The 19375-nt window shown below is 45.4% G+C and overlaps 1 protein-coding gene across 1 annotated transcript in view; it reads right to left on the minus strand.

Annotated features, from left to right (window-relative positions):
- LOC139050420 (uncharacterized) overlaps positions 1–19375 on the minus strand; it is a 516820-nt gene that overhangs the window by 1272 nt on the left and 496173 nt on the right. The window contains exon 3 of the mRNA XM_070526794.1: positions 15706–15738. Coding sequence (XP_070382895.1) covers positions 15706–15738 — 33 coding nt within the window. The remainder of the gene's footprint in view (positions 1–15705; positions 15739–19375) is intronic.

Here is a 19375-nt window from a genome sequence, read left to right on the forward strand (position 1 = left end):
GGTCAGACCCCCATTTGTCCGAAGTTGTGGCCCAGGAGTAGGAGCACTGCTCAGTGTTGAGGGAGAGGTCAATGGCCGTGCGAGCTCTGCGGTAGACGTAGGTGGGCTCCCTGGTGTTCCAAGGTCAGCAGGCCAGCTCAGCTGATGGCATCTGTGAGGCCTTTGCCTCAGCGGGTGCAGCTGCGGCTTCCCCAATCCGTGTGGTGTGCGTTGAAGTCACTGCACAGGACTGCATGCCCACCAAGGCGAACAGCCAGCTGGATGAGGCTGGAGGGATCCCACGGCTTTCCTGGACGGATGCAGATGCTCGCCACAGCCGTGTCCTGGCTGCCAAGGCGTACCACAACGGCGCATGACTCCAAGGGGCCACCGGCGATGTCAGCAACAGGTAGAACAGCACGCGCCAGGGTGCTGCGGACATAGATTGCCGTGCGTGGCTTTCCTGGCTTATGGGCTCAATCTAGGCAGGGTGCCGCAGTGCAACTGCGTGTGGCACAGGTGGTGGCACCCGAGTAGTCGGGAAGCCGTAGGTTCTCGGCCACGGCATATGTCTCCAGCAGTGCGAGTACCATATAGTGCGGAATACAGGTTGAGGTTTTTTCCCAAAAATATTACTAAGGCTACGTTCACACTTGGGAAACCGCAAGCGGACGGAAAAGCCAAAGCGGCCGGATAATCTTTTTCGCGCATGTACAAAACGTTCACATTTGTTTCGCCACTGCAGCAGAAACCACGTCCGCTTTCGCCCACATTTATCTAGTTTGCGTACGTTTGTCCGCCTGGTGGCACTGTTCATCACACTATTTCAAGACATACGTTCATTCATTGACCCATCAGTTACTAAAAACTACCATTTCGCGCAACTGCACGTGTCGTTTTTAACTTTCGTCTACCATGGAAGATAAAGAAGACATAGTTTCGATAGCTTTAGCTAGTTGCTTTTCCTAAAAATAGACCATGAGCAACGGAAAATGTTAAATTTTACGACCGGATGTTTACATGCGATTGCAGCTTCCGGTAAAGCGGAACGTCTTTCCGCTTCGCCTGGGCGGAAAAATCGGTTCGAGACCGATTTTTTCGCCGCCTGGTTTTCCGCCCGTTTCTCCGCCTAGGCGGGCGGATTTTGTCAAGTTTTTTCTGCTTCCGCCTGCTCCAAGACCAAGTGTGAACGCAGCCTAAAAGTTCACCCCTTGACTTACATACCGGCCCTTGGCACAGCATGAATAGTCGTCTGGCAGCATGTAGGAGCGCAGACCTTTCGGCATCCGCATTGTTATCGCCCCCTTGGTGACCGACGCGGCCCAACTCGCGGGCGCTGCGTGGTTCTTTATTCTGACGAAGTTCTTTATTCTATGGCGCAGTGCACCCGGAGCTCAAAGACAGGGTGGCGGATTTTGTCCGCGAGCATCGTGCCAGATCTTTGCCAGTCACAGCAGAACTCATCTGCATCAAAGCTATTGAGATCGCCCGAGAATCCGGACTGCCCAAGGAACAATTCAAGGGCTCCATTTATTGGGTTCGTCGCTTCATGCAATGCAAGGGATTCGCACTTCGACAGCGCACATCAATCTGGCAGAAGCAGCCAGAGGCATACGAGGACAAGTTGGTCGAATTCCAGCGCTATGTTATCCGTCTCCGGCAGCAGCATGGCTACATGTTGGAACAGATCGGCAACGCTGATGAAATGCCGATGTGGTTCGACATGCCGTCGCTCACCACAGTGTGCGAACGCGGCACAAAAGAAGTCGAGCTTCTTTCTACGGGGAACGCGCATTCACGGTGATGCTCGCGTGTACTGCAGATGGCAGAAAGCTGCCCCCATACATAATATTCAAGAGGAAGACGCTGCCGAAAGAGGCTTTCCCACGGGATGTTGTTGGCGTGAATGAAAAGGGCTATATGGACGAGACCCTCATGCTCAATTGGATTAAGGCCGTCTGGAATCGGCAACCAGGGGCACTCTTGCAGTGTCCGAGCATGCTCGTCTTGGATGCCTTTCGCGGGCACTTGACCGCAGGATTGAAGCTGGCTCCCCGCGACGGGAGGACGGAACTCGCCGTCATTCCGGGAGGCATGACGTCAACACTTCAGCCACTGGACGTCGTGCTCAACAAGCCTGTTAAAGACCGTGTCCGTGAACAATATAATCAGTGGATGGCCGGCGACAACCTGATGACCCCAACCGGCCAGCTGCGCATGCCGCCTCTCGTCACTGTGGCCACATGGGTGTCGCAGGTTGTGCTCGCTGCCCGACGATGTGGTGTGGGCATTCAAGAAGTGTTGCATAAGCAAGAAGTGTTGCAAAATTTTTTGCATAAGCCAGGAACGCACACAGGGGTCCAAAGAACTTTGTCACCAGGAGAAAAAGTTACAGCACAGTGGGTCGAGTCGTAACGAAACTTGCGAGCGTCCTGGGAGACGTCGGTGTTAAGCGGGGCGAGGCGTCTGCACTCTGCGAGGCGAGACACAAACTGTTCCAAGAAAGGAACTGATGGGGGTACAGGAGTCGAAAGGAATGATACATCAAGAATGAAACTTGGTGAACAGCCATAGATGAAGAAAAAATGTTAAAATCCAGTAGTACGTTGCGTAGCCATGTTATAGGCGAATGTCATGAACGACAGGATTGCATCCCCGTTCGTGTGGCCAGGGTAGATGTACAGTCGCATGCAATATGACTTGCAACACTCTTGTTCGTGGTTGAAGGGGCTCCACGGCTGCGCAGCAGCTCTGACGTTCGAAATAGCAGTTTAATAGACACCACTAATTGAAGCTGTGTTTCGGTCTGGAACTTACCATGTGTCTGCACAGCCGTACAGCCTTGGAACCCCTTCGACCACGGGCACCGGTGTTGCAATTCATATTGCACGTGACTGTACATCGCAATCATCAAGCTGTTGGTCTGCGGATGGTAACTGGAAGTCGTCTTGCGAATTGTGTTAGAGGCGCACAGAACTTCGGTAAGGATAGAAGAGAGGAAGACTGCTGCGGTCACTGAGGAGAACGCGCGGAGCGCTGCGGTGTAAGATAATGTTGTGTAGAAAGAAATCGGCGACTTCAGCAGCAGTCCAGGATGGTAGAGATGCTGTCTCCGCATAGCGTGTTGGATGGTCTATGGCCGTTGCAATCCAACTATTTCCATGTGAGGTCATGGGAAGAGGACCGTACAAGTCTATTCCAACTGCTTCAAAAGGCGAAGCGGGACAAGGCAGAGGTTGTAAAGAGCCAGAAGGAGCTGTTGGGTTTGCTTTGACAATGAACGCAGGGTGCAACATACTTCGCAACGGCTGAAGATGGGCCAGGCCAGGAGCAGCAACTTCATATTCTGTTGTAAGTCTTGTGGTAGCCTAGATGACCAGTCGTCGCATGATCGTGAAAGGCTTCAAGCACCTCACATTGCAGAGAACATGGTATGACCGGGACCCATTTGTTGCCATCGATGTGATAAATGTTGCGATGTAAAACCCCATTGTGCAGCTTGAATTGATTAAGTTGTCGACGAAGTCAGGCGTTTGGAGGTGACGAAGAATCTTCCATGCGTTGGAGAATAGTTCAGCAGTATGGGTCGATGCGTTAGTGGGACACAAGGACAGATGGGCTGTTGTCTTAGCCATTCGAGGGCTACAATGGGTAAAGCCGATGAAGAGGACTCAGGACGTACACAATCACGGAGAGGTTATGGTGAATCGTTATGATTCGGCAGAGGGTAGCAAGAGAGAGCATTGGTGTCTTGATGCTTCTTTGCAGCCCTGTAGGTGACATTGAAATCGTACTCCTGTAGGTGAAGCACACAGCAACCCAGGTGACCTGATAAATTCTTTAGCGATGAAAGCCAGCACAGTGTGTTATGGTCGGTAACGACTGTGAAATGGCGGCCATGAAGACATGGGTGAAATTTTTGCACGGCCCAACAGCAAAGCACTCCTGCTTGGTTATGGTGTAGTAATTTTCTGCACTGGTTAGTGCACGACTAGCCTAAGCAATTACTCGTTCGCGGAATGTGTTGTCGCATTGTAGTAGAATGGCACCGAGACTGACTGCTAGCGTCGGTGTGAAAGATGGTGGGCGCGGTTCGATCAAAGTGGCGCAGTACTGGGTCTGACGTCAGGGCATGTTGCAAAAGCAGGAAAGCATGTTCACATTCGTCGGACGAAACAAAGGGTGCATTACTGGGGAGGAGTTGATGGAGCGGGGACGTAAGTGTAGCGAAGTTGCATATGAAGTGCCGGAAGAAGCAAGTCCAAGAAAACTGTGCATGTCTTTTTGACGCAGTGGACACAAAATTCGAGGATGGCAGTAAGCTTCTCGGGGTCCGGACGAATACCTTCTTTGCAGACTATGTGCCCCAGAACTTTGATGGCCTTGCTGGCCAAACTGCATTTGTGTGTGTGTGTGTATGTTTGCGCGTGTGCGTATGTTGAGCTGCAAACCAGCATTTGCAAGACAGGCAAGGACTTCATCAAGATGTTGCAAATGTTGTGAGAACATGGTTGAAAACACAATGTCGTCGAGATAGCACAGACAGGTTTTCCATTTCAAGCCACACAAGACTTATCGATCATGCGTTCGAATGTGGCAGGCACATTGCAGAGTCCAAAAGGCATCGCACTGAACTCGTAGAGCCCATCAGGGGTAGCAAATGTCGTTTTTGCTTTGTCGGATTTGGACATCGGTATTTGCCAGTAGCCTGGTCTAAAGTCAAGGCTAGAAAAATACTCAGCACCGTGGAGTGAATCTAGTGCATCATCCATCCGTGACACGGGGTGAACATCTTTGCGCACGATTTTGTTCAGCGCACGGTAACAGACGCAAGAACACACTGAGCTGTCTTCGTGACAATTGCAACGACATGAGTGTCAACAGCTCAAGTGACAGTTGATCCACGAGGCAACAGTTGGGGTTCGATTTGGTTTATTGCAGTAAGCAATGCAGACCCCTCAGAGAAGCGAATAAGGCCAGGGGTAATCAGAATTGCTCGAGATCGGGTATGGTCATAGGGTAGAGTGAATACACCGCCATCCACAATGTTACAGGAGTTGACACCTATAATCTTTTCTCAAGGTGGCCAAAGAACCTAATCGGAAGAGGTGACGAGACGAATGCATTCTTCGTGGTTAGGAAGAGAATTGCCAGTGGCATCATCCAGTTGTGTGAGGCGCTGACGACAAGAGATAGAAGCAAACGCCAAAGATAAGAAGTCCCACCCCAAGATGAGTTCATGGGTCACTCACGAAATACTGCAAAAACAATGTGGTGAAGAATTTAGTCTATGGACACACGAACAGGACACGGTGCGATTGGACGAATAATAACCTTGGCCGCTGCACAAAGAGAAAGGCCGGAGTAAGGCAATTCTTGTTTTATAGAGTCCTAAACAGTCACATGGCAATAATCGCCAAGCGTCTTGTAACATGGAGCCACCTCAGAATTGCGCCAAACAAAGATGATGGATGCAGCCAGTCTTGCCAGATAACTACATTTTGACTATTCTGTATTGTTTGCATTTTTTGTGTAAAAGGAATTGTCGCAGAGAGTTTTATCTTCAGTGGCCTTCAGTTGACGTCATCTGCTACAACTAGCACATAAGTTAACTCCATAGCACCACTAGGATGGAGACATTGTGTCGTGGGGTGCTTCCTTAAAAGTGGACAAGAAGATTCTAAAGGAAAAGTGTGAGATGGTCACAGTAATAACCAAGGCATTTGGCATGGGAATGACCCAGCTATGAAAGTATTATCAGATGTGGACAAGCATATAATACTAAATGGCGCCTTGCACGAGTCCCAAGTGTCAAATGTAATGAGTATTGTGCATTGAAAGGGCCAAAAATTTTTTGTACATGCAAGGGAACACTATGGGCATTTGATAACAGTTGCTTAGATGTTCTACATTAACAGGAACCAAACGAACTCCCTTAGACATAAGCATGCAGCAAATTCAAGGACTAGATGAAGCTTCAAAGAAGTAACTGCATTTCATGTAGGATAGGTGTGAATGACCTTTGTGCATGAGATCAGTGACAAAAACACTAAATGAATGCAGTACAGTGTCTGTATCATATCTTGTGCAGACCAAACTAGCCTGGAGTTTCAGCGTTCCTTGTCAGTTCATTTAAATAGGCACTACATTGTTCTAAGTGCAATATTGTTCTACAAAACATAATATGCAAGATGTAGCATGCTAACCCTCGTGGCTCAACAACTACTGAACCGAAACCTCAATGAGCAGTGAAGCTTCCTTGTAATTTTCATCGTAACCATACTTTCGCTCTTGAAAGTGAACCTCTTTAATGAATTTGCTTGTGTATTAATTTTTCTTTAGGCAAGTATTTTTTATACATGTTAATGTCTCTATCCTCCTTTTTCTTTCCGGGGCTAAAACAAAATGCCTCTTATTTTACTTTGATCTTTTGACCTAGGAAGCCATCATCTGGTGCTGTGTACAGCAAGCACATGCTTCGGGCAAGGAGGGAGTCAGCACCATATCTACATCAGCAAGAACCTCGGTGCTCAAAATAAACATTTTCTGTGCAAATACCTGTCTTTTTATACTTCCAGCATGAATTAATAAGTTTCTTTTGCCTTCACATGCAGGAAGGTTTATAGGAATAAATAGTGACTGTTGAATGCCCAGGAAAAGCCTTGAAGCCATTCTACTTGTACAGTGATAAAGTACATGTGTACTTGAACTTGATAGTACAGAAACGAAAGGCAAAGCAACAGGCAAAGTGCTCGGGGCAGCAGTCGTATAAATGGTAGATGAACACAGCTAATTGTGCTGTCCAGTTTCATTCAGTTTGACCAAATGTTGCAAGAATTGCCTTCAATATGAATCATTCAGTTTAGCCAGCTAAAGTCGAACTCGTACAAACTTTGGAATGTCTGCTGAGAATTTTAGCATAAATGGTATGTGTGCATCCTTCAGCAGCACCACAAGCCCAGTAAGGTTGTTGCGTTTCTGTCCCCCCTCCCTTGGGGTTATTGCAGTGTCTACTTCAAGTGCTTGAGGGTATAATGGAGAATGACTCCATTCTCCAATGAGAAGGCTATATAAATATGCAGTACAAGAGCTGGTAGGCCTGGTTATAAGCATGAATTAGATATGTATAGACCAAAGGCAATATAAATACAATATGTTAAATTGCATCCATATGTGGGAACTGCCCACATGAAAGGAAAGAAAGTGCAATACTTGCAACCTACCAACATAAACATCAGTCTAGGGAAGGATTCTGTAAGGATCCACTAAGTGGACTGTTTCAGCACACACTGATTAGGTAGAGCTATAAGCTGGTAGAGCAAGTGGCAATCATCACCATGGGCTCTCGTGCTCTATTCATTCAGCGTGTACTGGAATGGACAGTCCACTTAGTCAACACTTACAGACTAGCCCCCTAGGGCTGTGGAAGCACGCAGCCCTAGGGGGCTAGTCTAAGCTTAAGTCTGGAGTGCTACCTTCTGCTTATGTGGCAAGTCCTCCTGTTTACGTGTTCCTTTCAACTGAGAGCTGAGCATTGCCTAGGTTAAGTCAGAAAAAGCAACCAGCGTCCATAGAATTCAAACTATTACTATTTGCCCTATATAAGGGGACAGTGAAGCCTAAAATGACACTTGACTTGGGCCATATTTTTCGCGATATGCCCGAGAATATTGGGATTTCCCATCAATTTTACCCTTCCTACATCACATAGTGAACAACCTGAAAACTTAACACTGTTGAGCAGAGCGATGAAGGGTCAGGATTTGAGCGAGAAAACAACACATGACACCTGAGCGCAAACTATGAACTGGTTTATTTTTCTGCAAGTGAAGCGTACATAAAGCCTACACGCATGCACAGGAGTCCTCTTCCCGGTCTACCTACACCCTCTATTGTCAGTGATTATGCTAACCTCTTTATTGCTGAGTGAAATAGACGGCGGGCTGACACATGAGCCCTGTGGGTCCACCTTGAGGTTGTATGCTTCCACGACTTGTCTTTTCCTTTGGTTCCTACTTTTCAGCTGAATCATTGCCTTGTGATAATCACCAGTTGATAGTTTGTGCTCAGGTGTCTATTGTTTTCTCGCTCAAGTCCTGTCCCTTCGTCACTCCGCACAACAGTGTTAAGTATGTTGAACCAACTAGCACACTGCACAATTTTCCTGATCTTGAAAACAATTGTAAACTAAAGTCCGTGAGAAACAAAGTGTTCTGTCATGACATACAGATTTATGCATGATCACTTTGCTATATAAAAATACAATTTTAGCCAATGTTAACGAAGAGCTTCACTTTTGGAGTTCACTTAAATAATGTCTGTGATGCATTGTGACAGTACGAGGTCCTGGAGATCCTACTGTGGAGATATGTCAACATTGAGCCTATTCCTGTTTAATCTATGGATAGATGCCTTCACGAAGAGTTGGAGAAACTGCACAATACAATGTTTTATATCACATGTAATAATTATGCTGTGATAAAGTGTACACGCTGAGCTTAATGTTTTAGAAAAGCTCAAAAAAAGGCTCCAGAATAGGTACGATGGATAGGCAACCTTTTATTTGGCTCTCTTCATAGTGAAATCTAGACGCATCACCTCAGCCACACTTAGTAAAATCTGTGGGCTCGTACTGCCCATGCCTTTACTGCACAAGTTGCCTTGGTGCTCCCAGTCTTGACAGGTAACACTTAAGCACACTCTCATGCACGTGTTTGTTCCAGAGCTACAGTTGCTAACTAAAGTAACTCCCACATGCGATTCTGTGACTCTAGACCTAACTGCAAAAACGCATGCAGTACTACGAGTTTGGCATGGAGTCCACATGACATGTGCACAACTTCAAATTTCGTATAGGCAACAGATAACTGGTAACCTGTTAGAGTAACAAAATGGATGCCAAGGAAAATTCACCCAAAGCCTTAGGCAGGAAAATGAGGTGTTGTGATGAGATAAATAGCAATCACATTTGACCGACTGACTAAAAGCTGGCAGGGGTATTGCATTTGACATGATTGAAATGAGCTGCAGCATGGCATGGTAACTGTGGCAGCCTTTACAATGCCGCGCTCTCTGAATTACACTTATGTGCATCCATATGCTGCAGCGACCAACTGTTTTTATTCAAGAAAGCCAGGTTTGTGGTTCAGCACACATCATACGCTGGCAAACTCACTGATGAGTCAACTCCCTGGGATCATCCCACGAGTCTGAGTGAGCCCAGCTGAGCAGTATTTTGGCGAGTTTGAGCCCGAGTGAGCTCGGCTGAGTAGTATATTCTTATGAGTTCAAGTGAGCAGCTAATTATAATTTTGGCGAGTCTAAATAGTGAGTTCCGATTATTTTGCCAACATATATATGGTCCGTGTACTTTCGAAATTCAGCTACGACACTTGCGCATAGGTTGGAAATTAAGCTTCTCGCCAAGTGACTACTGCATAAATGATCATAGAGCTAGAGAAGAACGATACGCCTTAATGATGCAGCGTGCCGCGCGGGATCCATGTGTGCAGCGTGCCAGTGGATGGGTGCGTGTTTGGGAAATTAGGGGGTTTCGACCCATCCACAGATAATTTACATAATACCTTTCTCCATAGTGTATTATTGCGATAGCAATTTTTGGACACCCTAAGCGAATTTTCGCCATCGCCCTGATGTTTGGTTTAAAGTCCAAGTGTGACAAAAATTATAGTGCTCCGTTGCATCCCACATGCTGGGGTTAATTGCGAATGAAAGGGTGCGATTGTGAGCCGAGAAGGATGGCAGCTTTATGCGCGCTGTCCACGTCCCGTGATCAAGTGCGCGCTAGGGTCAGAGAGCGCGCGACGTCTCTTGCCCGGCCGTGCCCGTGCATATGGCTGTCCGCGCGCAGCAGAGTGCATATACACGGCCCGCGCGTGCCACATTTTTTAAAAGTAATTTGCGGCCGGTGTAAAGGCGGCAAGCCGACGTGGCTGCTGGTTTCATGAGTGTTGGAAGTAGCCATATCTAAGTTTTGGGCGAAACTTAGAGAACAGTGACTTCATTAGAGGGGCCAAAATTTTGGGGCGCATGAGCGGCACGTATAGTAGAATGCAGTGTTCCATTGTAAAAAAAAAAAAATTGATGTAACAAAATAGAGTGCTGAGTGTTACGTCTTTGTTACATCAAGGTTCAACAAAAATTAAGCGCTGGAAATCAGCGCTGGACGCACATGCAACTCCTTACTCCACACTGAAAACATTTGAGAAAACATTTTTTTTAAATACTTTGTACATTTGTATAAATCCCTACCTGCGGATATTCCTCTGGTTTAGCCTAATTATGTGCTGCCTACTTAACTTACTGACGCAGCATACGTATCATTGCGAAATTTATAATTTTTTGCTTTTAGAAACAGCATCGAGTTATTGAATTTTGCGACCAGAAAAAAAATTGCAACTTCCAATATAGCGCGCTTCCTAGGCTATTAAATAGCTACAATGTTCAAGGAACGTACTATTTCCATGAGTGGTTTACTCATGCACCCAGATGTACTGCTCCTACACCTTGTAATAAAAAGCATATGCATCGACACATAGCAGCTGATATTCTTGTTTATTTTCTCATCACAGAGGTAGATGGGGCACATGAACCAATATGCTCACACAAATCAACGTGAACAACTACTGCGGAGACATGGCAACGAATTCTTTGTTTACCTTGTACACCACAAGTGCGAGGTTTGCGCATTAATTTGACTTCATGAAACCCTATTTATACTACGGGCTTTACGGCAATGCTTGCATGCAGTGCGGTGAAGCGCTCGACGAAACTGCACATATTATGTGATTTGTTTGATATTAACTCGAGATGCAAACGTTTGTGCAGGCAGGCAAGCAATGTTTCCATTCACACAGCGCACCAAAATAGCGAGGTATATGCACTGATCTGGTTTCATGACATCGTACTTTTGCCACTAGCTTTACGGCAGTGCTTGTGTATAGTGCTGCGAAGCACGACGGAACTGCACGTTATTATACGGTGTGCTTGAAATCCACTCGAGATGCAAACGTTTGTGCAGGCAGGAAACGAATGATTTGATTCACGTAGCACAACACGAGAGCGCGCTCTATGCAGTCCTTTGATTTAATAAAACTCTATTTCTGCCACAGGCTTCACAGCAATGCTTGTGTAGAGGGCTGTGAAGCTCGACGCAGCTGTAACAACATCCCACAGTACACCCGATTTTTACCGAGTTTGTTTTAAAGGGCCCCTCACAGGCTACATAACAAATTTTGGTTATACACTGAAAGTTAATTGTTACGTGCCCTCTAAGAAGTGTTCTACCGCAAGCATTTTTCAAATTGGTTCATTAACAGCAGATAGAGAATGATTGAAGTGCCGCGAACGCATGATTTCAGGAGGCGAGCGTCGCCGCCTATATAAACACTCTCTCGACATTCCCCGTTTCGCCTGTGTAAGCAAATGTCCTTCACTGCGTTCTCCCATAGCGGAGCCGAGGGGTCGCGGCGGGTATACCCTGCCGTCTTCTTTTTTTCACCGTCACCGGCACACTTCCGGAGACGGTGTCGCGCGAGGTGTTGCGCTTGTCTCGTTTCCTGTAGCGGACGATAATGCGCGCTCTACACGAGAACATGTGATTAGCGGTATAAGTCAGTGCCCCAGCACTGAGGCAAACGCGAGAGGATAAAAGAGCATTCATGATCGCAATGCTGGAACACAGTAGACAATGACGTATAGTTTCGTTCTCTGCGCGCGTGCAAACGTCGGGAAAAGGAGACGAAACGGAAATTCATCTCTCTTGCTACAGTGCGAAGTAAAACAAAAGCACCCAGACATTCGGGTTGTATTTTTCATTATTTCTCTAAACTTTAATTAGTTCACTGCAGCAACAGATTCAACAAATAACTGATGCTGCCTTGAATCTAAGTCACGTGTCACTCTGAGTGCCATCACAGCACAGCCTGTGCTCCTATGCAGCAGCAAAGTTACGGGCATTCATCTGCTTGCTGCTGCGATAACATTATGACACTTTAACTCAGAGGTACGATTTTTGTTGTGTGAGATTATAGATAGCCAGTAGACTACTTGTCTGATGTTAAATGCTATGACCCACTGGCAATCCACGATGCACTCAACGAAAACGTTTTTATGCTGTGTGTGGCGTGACCCACCAGTGACCCACACGCAAGAATTCTCGCTCTTGTGTTGCCATCTGAGGTTTGAAATTGCAACTAATATATATCTTTATTGCATTGGACATGGGGTGGCATGTTTTTTTCGGAGAGTGGAGTGGCGGCGCATTTCTCAGTTGGGTTTCTTGCAAACTTTCGCAGCAGTCTTTGAAATACGTGCCATTGGAATAAGTACCTGCATTTTTCTTGCTACTCCCAAACTTTTCAGCGTGTCTAATAGATAGATCCTCATGCCCCTTACGGATGAAAAAAAAAAGAAGCACAATGCAGAGGAAACAAATAAACTTAGTTTTGGGCCAGAAGAATGCACCAGCAACTTCGCGATCACCAGCGGATGAGTCAAGTGCTTCAGTGTCAGATGTTCAGCAGTGGACACTGAAATCAGTGACAAAGATAGTGTTTACGAACCATCACAGACCTCAGCCAGCATGTCGAATGGAGAGTCAGACCTGACTGATGATTCTGAGGTGAATGATTCAGGATACAATGCTCTCATTTCTCTCAGCCCATCTCTAGAGAAATGGACACCGGCAACAACCACTTCGCCTAGTGTGACACCACACGTACTCTAGGCCGCCCACTATCATTCAGTTGACATCTAGCCGTTATGCCCCATCTTTATGTTCACTGTTTATTATTTATTTATTTATTTTATTTATTTCAATACCCTAAAGGCCCAATGCGGGCATTACATACGGATGACATTTGGAAAATGATGGTCAATGAAACAAACAGGTTCACACAAGTGTTGAAGTCAACTACTCCTAAATCTAAATCACGCTTGAAAAATTGGACGGAAACCAATGCCAAAGAAATTAAAGCATTTATTCGAATACTGATTTGTATTGGTCTCCTCCGTCTTCCTACTCCCAAATCTAAATCAAAGTGGAAAATTGGATGGAAACCAATCTCCAACAAACGAAAGCATTTGTTGGAATACCAATTTGTATTACTCTCGTCCATCTTCCTATCCGAGTCACTACTGGGCAAAAAGTAACCTGTATGGTGTTGAACTCATTCGTCAAAATATGAGCCGTGACAGCCTTTTCCCTACTTTTGAGGTTCCGGCATTTTGCGGACAATTAACTGGTTGCAGAGTTGCAGGATCATGTCTTTAAGATCCATCCTCTGGTAGAGAAATTGAACCAAAATTTTTGCCACTGCGCTTGAGCCAGGAAAGGAGGTTGTGATAGATGAAACAATAGTGCCATGGCGTGGCAGACTTTCGTTCTTACAGAGTCAGGCTGTTCAAGGCATGTACCAAAGACGGTTACAGGTGTTGATGTATGTGCCGGAAAGTGTGACTGAACAATTGGCATCGGACATGCCAAAGATGTATGCTTGAAACTCCTGCAAAATTACAAGGAAGTTGTGTGCCCGCTGTCCGTAGACAACTTCTACATGAGCTTGCCACTCACTTTTCGCCTTCTAAAGGAAGACACTTTCATTCGTGGCACAGTTCGCTCAGTGAGGAAAGGGCTGCCAAAAGATCTCACTGAAGTAAAGGTTGCAAATGGCAGTGTTACCGAACTTCAGTCCAAAAATGGAGTGAAGGCACTGAAGTGGATGGACAAGAGGCCTGTTCTGATACTCACATCTGTCGCCAAATATGAAGCAACTTTGGTGGACAGTGGGAAGAAAACAAGGGACGGTGCACCAATCATGAAACATCAGGCCGGTCTCGATTAGAATGCAGCAAAAAAGGGCGTCGACTATAGTGACCAAATGACATTATACCACAACTTCCTTAGAAAAGGACTCAAGTAGTACAGAAAGGTAGCTGTTGAGCTGCTTGTTGGATGTGTCATCATAAATGCGTGGAACATTCGTGGCATGCTTGAAGGAAACTCTATGCCAATTATAAAATTTCAAGATGAACTGGCTCATTCACTGTTCGGCCCTCGTCAAGACAACATCGAAGAAACTCGTGGGAGAAGTGTCCACATGCTAAGAAAAACTGGCACATCGGCACACGACACTCAGTGGCTCTGCACTGGCTGCTATGCGGCCAACAGTACCAGCAGTAGCCCAAACACTATGGTGAGAGTGAGAAAAGTGACCACTTTCTGTGAATAACGCCCCGGCAAGCCATTCATCTGTTTGTTGTGCTTTAATTCTAAGCACAAGTAACCTGAGAAGCAAGCTAGCTTCAACTGTAAAATGAGTAGGATGAAAACTTCAAGACATGGCTAATGTTCATACTAAATGTTAGCCTTTCTCTAACTAATAAATATTTCTAACACAGGAACTGACTTCTTGTCTTTTTTAATGGCAAGCACTTTGTAGTTCAACATAGGTTTCTAGCCTCTTGAATCCATTGAGGGGCTACAGAATGTATTAAAGAAAGCTAAAAATGCATAATGTTGTGCTGAATGTGATCAAGACACATGTACAAGAAAATATAGCCATTAGTTCGATGAGGAGAGTAATGTGCTTTAGCAAGTTAGAACTTTGTTACCAACTTGCCCACATTCACATCTTAACAGATTTAACAATGTTTCCACTACGTGGAGAACCTTGATCTACAGTGCTTTTATCATACTGAAGAAGGTTGGTGTTCCTATTATAACACGTGTACTTAAGAAGCTCGGTCTCTCAGGATTTCATGTTGTTTTACTTGACATAAGCTTACGAGGCTTACAGATTACGTGCTCGTATCTCAACGTAAACACTTACTTCCTTTTCAATGATTTTCATTTCTGTAAAAGCACAGTAAATTTCGTCAGACAAGAAGTGCAAATGTGTTTTTTATTCTTTCATACTTGGTGCTTGCTATTATACAACTTACTTATATCAACTTGCTCGTTTAGAAAACTCATTAAAAACACTCCCCCCACCTTCTTCTTTCTTCTTTTACTTTCCATTGACTCTAACTTTCATTATGCTAATAAAATTCAGAAGAGCTTGCTCTCAGGCTAGTTTGTACACACTGCTAAGAATGAAAAAATGGAGAGAAAACGGGACAAGAAAGAAAGGCCTACAGTATGCTGATTTGCGCGCGGCAATCTATATCAAGGACGGGGTGCTGGACCAGGGAAGCTAAGAAGCCGCCACAACAAACTATGGGAGCTAGGTGAATGGCTTCGATGTCCACACAGAAACATAAATATAGGAATGTTATAGAATGCTGTGTCATTCAACAACCCCGTGAATGTTGAAAAGTGGGACAGTGATTAGCTGAAAAGAGTTTCAGAGAGCTCCAGGGAGTGGGGAGGATGATACAGTAAGGGGGCTAGGGTGGTGACACGCATTAAGGGCATCAAGAATGAAGTGAAAAATTATGGAACATAGGGGGATTGTCTCATCACTGCTCGATCGCTCAACACCAGATAGCTGTGGCCAGTTGCCTTAGCTGAGATTCACCTACCCTGTCATAGCATGTGACGTGCTTGCTGCTTTGCAGTCTTTAGAATAGGCAGGTGTCAGGGAAGCATGCCCATAATGCCTGCAATTAAGTAATAGGCGACTTGCAAAATAGTGCCCGCTCTCTTCCATACACAGCCATGGCTGAACCACTCACTAGCAAATCTGGTAAGAAAATAACGCTGACCTTCACTGTTACTTGGGCTGCAACAAGTCTGGGCTGCAAACAAGAAGACACAAGACTAAGCGCTGTCATGTGTTTAGCACAGTTCACTTTCCTAAGTAATGTACCAACAAGGTCATAATATACATTATATAAATACATCAATTTGTAAACAAAATGTTATTTTTAATTAGTCATTTTTAAAAACAGCACAAGGATGATAGCATAATTTTAGGCGTAGTCTTAGCAATGAAAAACTTTTGTCAGAAGTTAAGCAAAGTTTTGGCAATGTAAAAATGTGCATCCTCATTGCTAAAGCATTCCTGTCCGGGGAGTGCTAGGAGTTTGTCTTGGTGTGATGTAAAACTCTCCACACATTTATATAGTGCTAGAGAGAGAGGTGATGGGGGAGTGGTAGTGGCCAGTGGAGAATCCTTCCCTGAAATGAATTTCTGGCTACGTCACTGAATGTCTGCAATGCTTTGTAATAGCAATAGGTCTTGGATGGAAACACTATAGATGATACCAGTGAACCTATTGAGCCTATTCCTGTTTAGTGAGGTGATGTATGTTTTCCCAAAGAATTATAGAAACTGTACAATGGAATGTTTTGTACCACCTGTAATAACCATGCTGTAAGAAAACAGAAAGGCTGAGCTTAAATGTTGTAGGAAATCTCTTAAGAGGCTCAAGGATAGGTAAAGATGACTAACTTCTGTATTCTCCACTCAACCCTCCACCTGGATTCAAATGCACAGCAGCCCCACTCCTTGACACAGGCGGTTGCTTAGCTTTAATTAAACTTCATGTCAATTACTGTGAAACACAGCGTCGTCTTCAGTCAAGGGGTGGCACTGCGCTCATCTCAGTGGAATGAAGCTTCCAGTCATAGATGGTTTCAGAATACAGGGTAAGTGACCTCACATTTTACTCTCTTCGTCGTGAAATCTAGACACCAAAGCCTCAGTTTGAACAAGTAATGCTTTAAGCGCTCTCTCATGCATATGTTTGCTTTAAGGCAGAGTCAGCTTACTATTTCCTGCTTCTGCCACATGCAAATGACACAAAAATATCTCAATAAAATGATTGTGATTTAAGTGGTACACACTCTCTGCAATGTGATTAAATGTTTGTAATAAAAGAAGCACTACTCATGTGCTGGTCAGCATCTGCAGCATTATGTTCACCAAGATAGCTTTTTTGTCTCAATATATTCAATATTGTTGCAAATTTAAGAGGTTTTGCAGCTAACATGTAGCTGTTAACTTGTGTCTCGAGAACATACAGCTTTAGTTGAGAGGAGCGCTATATTGCATGAGACAAAGGAACATTTTTAGACTGCTTGTTTTATTTATGTGTGAAAAACAATTGTGAAGGTTTTAATAGCAAAGTAATACAGTAGGTGTTGGCAACGCGAACAAGCCATGCAAAGTGTATGCATTAGAAATGAACTATCCAGATGAGGACCCCCCACCCCACTGATATATGTCAATGCTATAATATCAAATGCTGTGACATTTAACACATATGGTGACTAAAAAAAAAGGATAACTAAAGCAAGAGCAGCATTAATAAAACAACAATATCAACTGCAAAATTTGTACAATTTTTCTCAAAACTTGTATCTTCGCATAAACTGTGGCCTCACACACTGTGGGCACTTTTGCTAACAACCTTCACATTTCACTAGTGCGAATTCTAGCTTCCCTTTAGCTTCTAGCTTGATTCTAGCTTCCAGCTCAACTGCAATGTTTTGAACGTAAGAACATGTGCAAGTGAAAATTAGTTTGTGATGGCCATGTGGATCTGTTTCTCTGCCTGAATAATAGGGAGAGGAGGGAAATATAATTGCCTTGAGAACTATCAAGCAGAAGCAGCATGGTGGATGAGGAGCAGTGGCCGGGATAAAACATTTCAGGAGTTCAATGTAGTAAGGATACAGGAGTCATATGATTAACTTTGCAAGAATATGAGGCCATTATAACACTAAGGGAAACAGACTGGCCCATTACACTGAATTTTCAAATATCGTAACTGGTCTAGAACACCTTGCACAGCTGCTGTAATTAGGAAAAAAAAATGTAGCATTGTCTTAAAAAGACAGCTTTTTTGTTTGTTTACTCTGCTATGCCACTGTACACATTATTACAATTACTTTTTTTTCTTTTGGAACAGAAAGTCACCATATGCCTGGAGATTTTAGATCACCTTCTTGGTGTGCTCCCGATATATGAACAGTTCGAAAACATTAACATTGTTGCTTGGTTTATTGCCCAAGTAGAGCGGCACGTAACGACCGACTACGGAACCAGGCGTGTGAATATGCACACCCTGTATCCAATCAACCCCTATATTGTCACGTGGTAGTGACGGTGAAGAGAGAACACAGTAGCAGCACTGTGAAAGACAAAACTAGCTTTTATTGGGCGAACCTGTGCCCACAAAACAGGCTACACTTAAAGCACAACGATAGCGGCGAACACAGTCGGCGATCGTCGAAAATCTGATCAGCGGGTGAAGTGCGTCGGCTTTTATACAGTAGTCATCGAATGTTCCAGACTAATCGTTGGACCCGCATGCCTTCTACAAAGTTCGACACCATTCGTGTCAAGCGATGAAATCAGATAACAGAACGTTCGGCGACAACAGACAGCGGATAGAAGCATCGATAACTTTCCAGAGACTTCGGATACATGCAGGCGCGTCCCGCGCTGTGCGATAACATTTGTTCGGCGGCAAAACTTGTCGTCCGATAAAGACAAGTACACGTGTCAATACCCCCCTCTCAAAAAGCATCGACCCGATGCTGCAAACAAACGAAATAAAAACACCCGTAGCAAAGAAAACAACAACAAAAATTAAAGAATTTCGTCAGCGTCCGTAAAAGGGTTTAAGGCGCACCACGTGGACCACTTCAGATCGTGCGCGGCGCCGCTGTGAATGCGAAATGCCGTCTGGCACGACCTCATAGTCCAGAGCGCCAATACGTCGGATGACCTTGTAGGGTCCGAAATAGCGTCGGAGTAGTTTCTCACTGAGTCCTCGTCGGCGTATCGGTGTCCAAACCCAAACACGGTCGCCGGGCTGGTACTCAACAAAGCGTCGTCGGAGGTTGTAGTGTCGGCTGTCGGTCCTCTGTTGGTTCTTGATCCGTAGGCGGGCGAGCTGTCGGGCTTCTTCGGCGCGCTGGAGGTAGCTAGCGACGTCAACATTCTCTTCGTCAGTGACGTGGGGCAGCATGGCGTCGAGCGTCGTCGTCGGGTTCCTGCCGTAAACCAGCTTAAACGGCGTGATCTGTGTTGTTTCTTGCACCGCCGTGTTGTAAGCAAAGGTCACGTACGGCAGGACGGCATCCCAGGTCTTGTGTTCGACGTCGACGTACATCGCTAGCATGTCGGCGAGGGTCTTATTCAGCCGCTCCGTAAGACCATTCGTCTGCGGGTGGTAGGCCGTGGTCCTCCTGTGCCTTGTCTGACTGTATTTCAGAATGGCTTGGGTGAGCTCCGCTGTAAAGGCCGTCCCTCTGTCGGTGATGAGGACTTCTGGGGCGCCATGTCGAAGCAGGATGTTTTCGACAAAAAATTTCGCCACTTCGGCTGCGCTACCTTTCGGCAGTGCTTTAGTTTCAGCGAAGCGGGTGAGGTAGTCTGTCGCCACGACGATCCACTTATTTCCGGTTGTTGACGTCGGAAAG

The sequence above is a fragment of the Dermacentor albipictus genome, chromosome 1 (assembly GCF_038994185.2).
Source record: "Dermacentor albipictus isolate Rhodes 1998 colony chromosome 1, USDA_Dalb.pri_finalv2, whole genome shotgun sequence".
NCBI lineage: Eukaryota > Metazoa > Arthropoda > Arachnida > Ixodida > Ixodidae > Dermacentor > Dermacentor albipictus.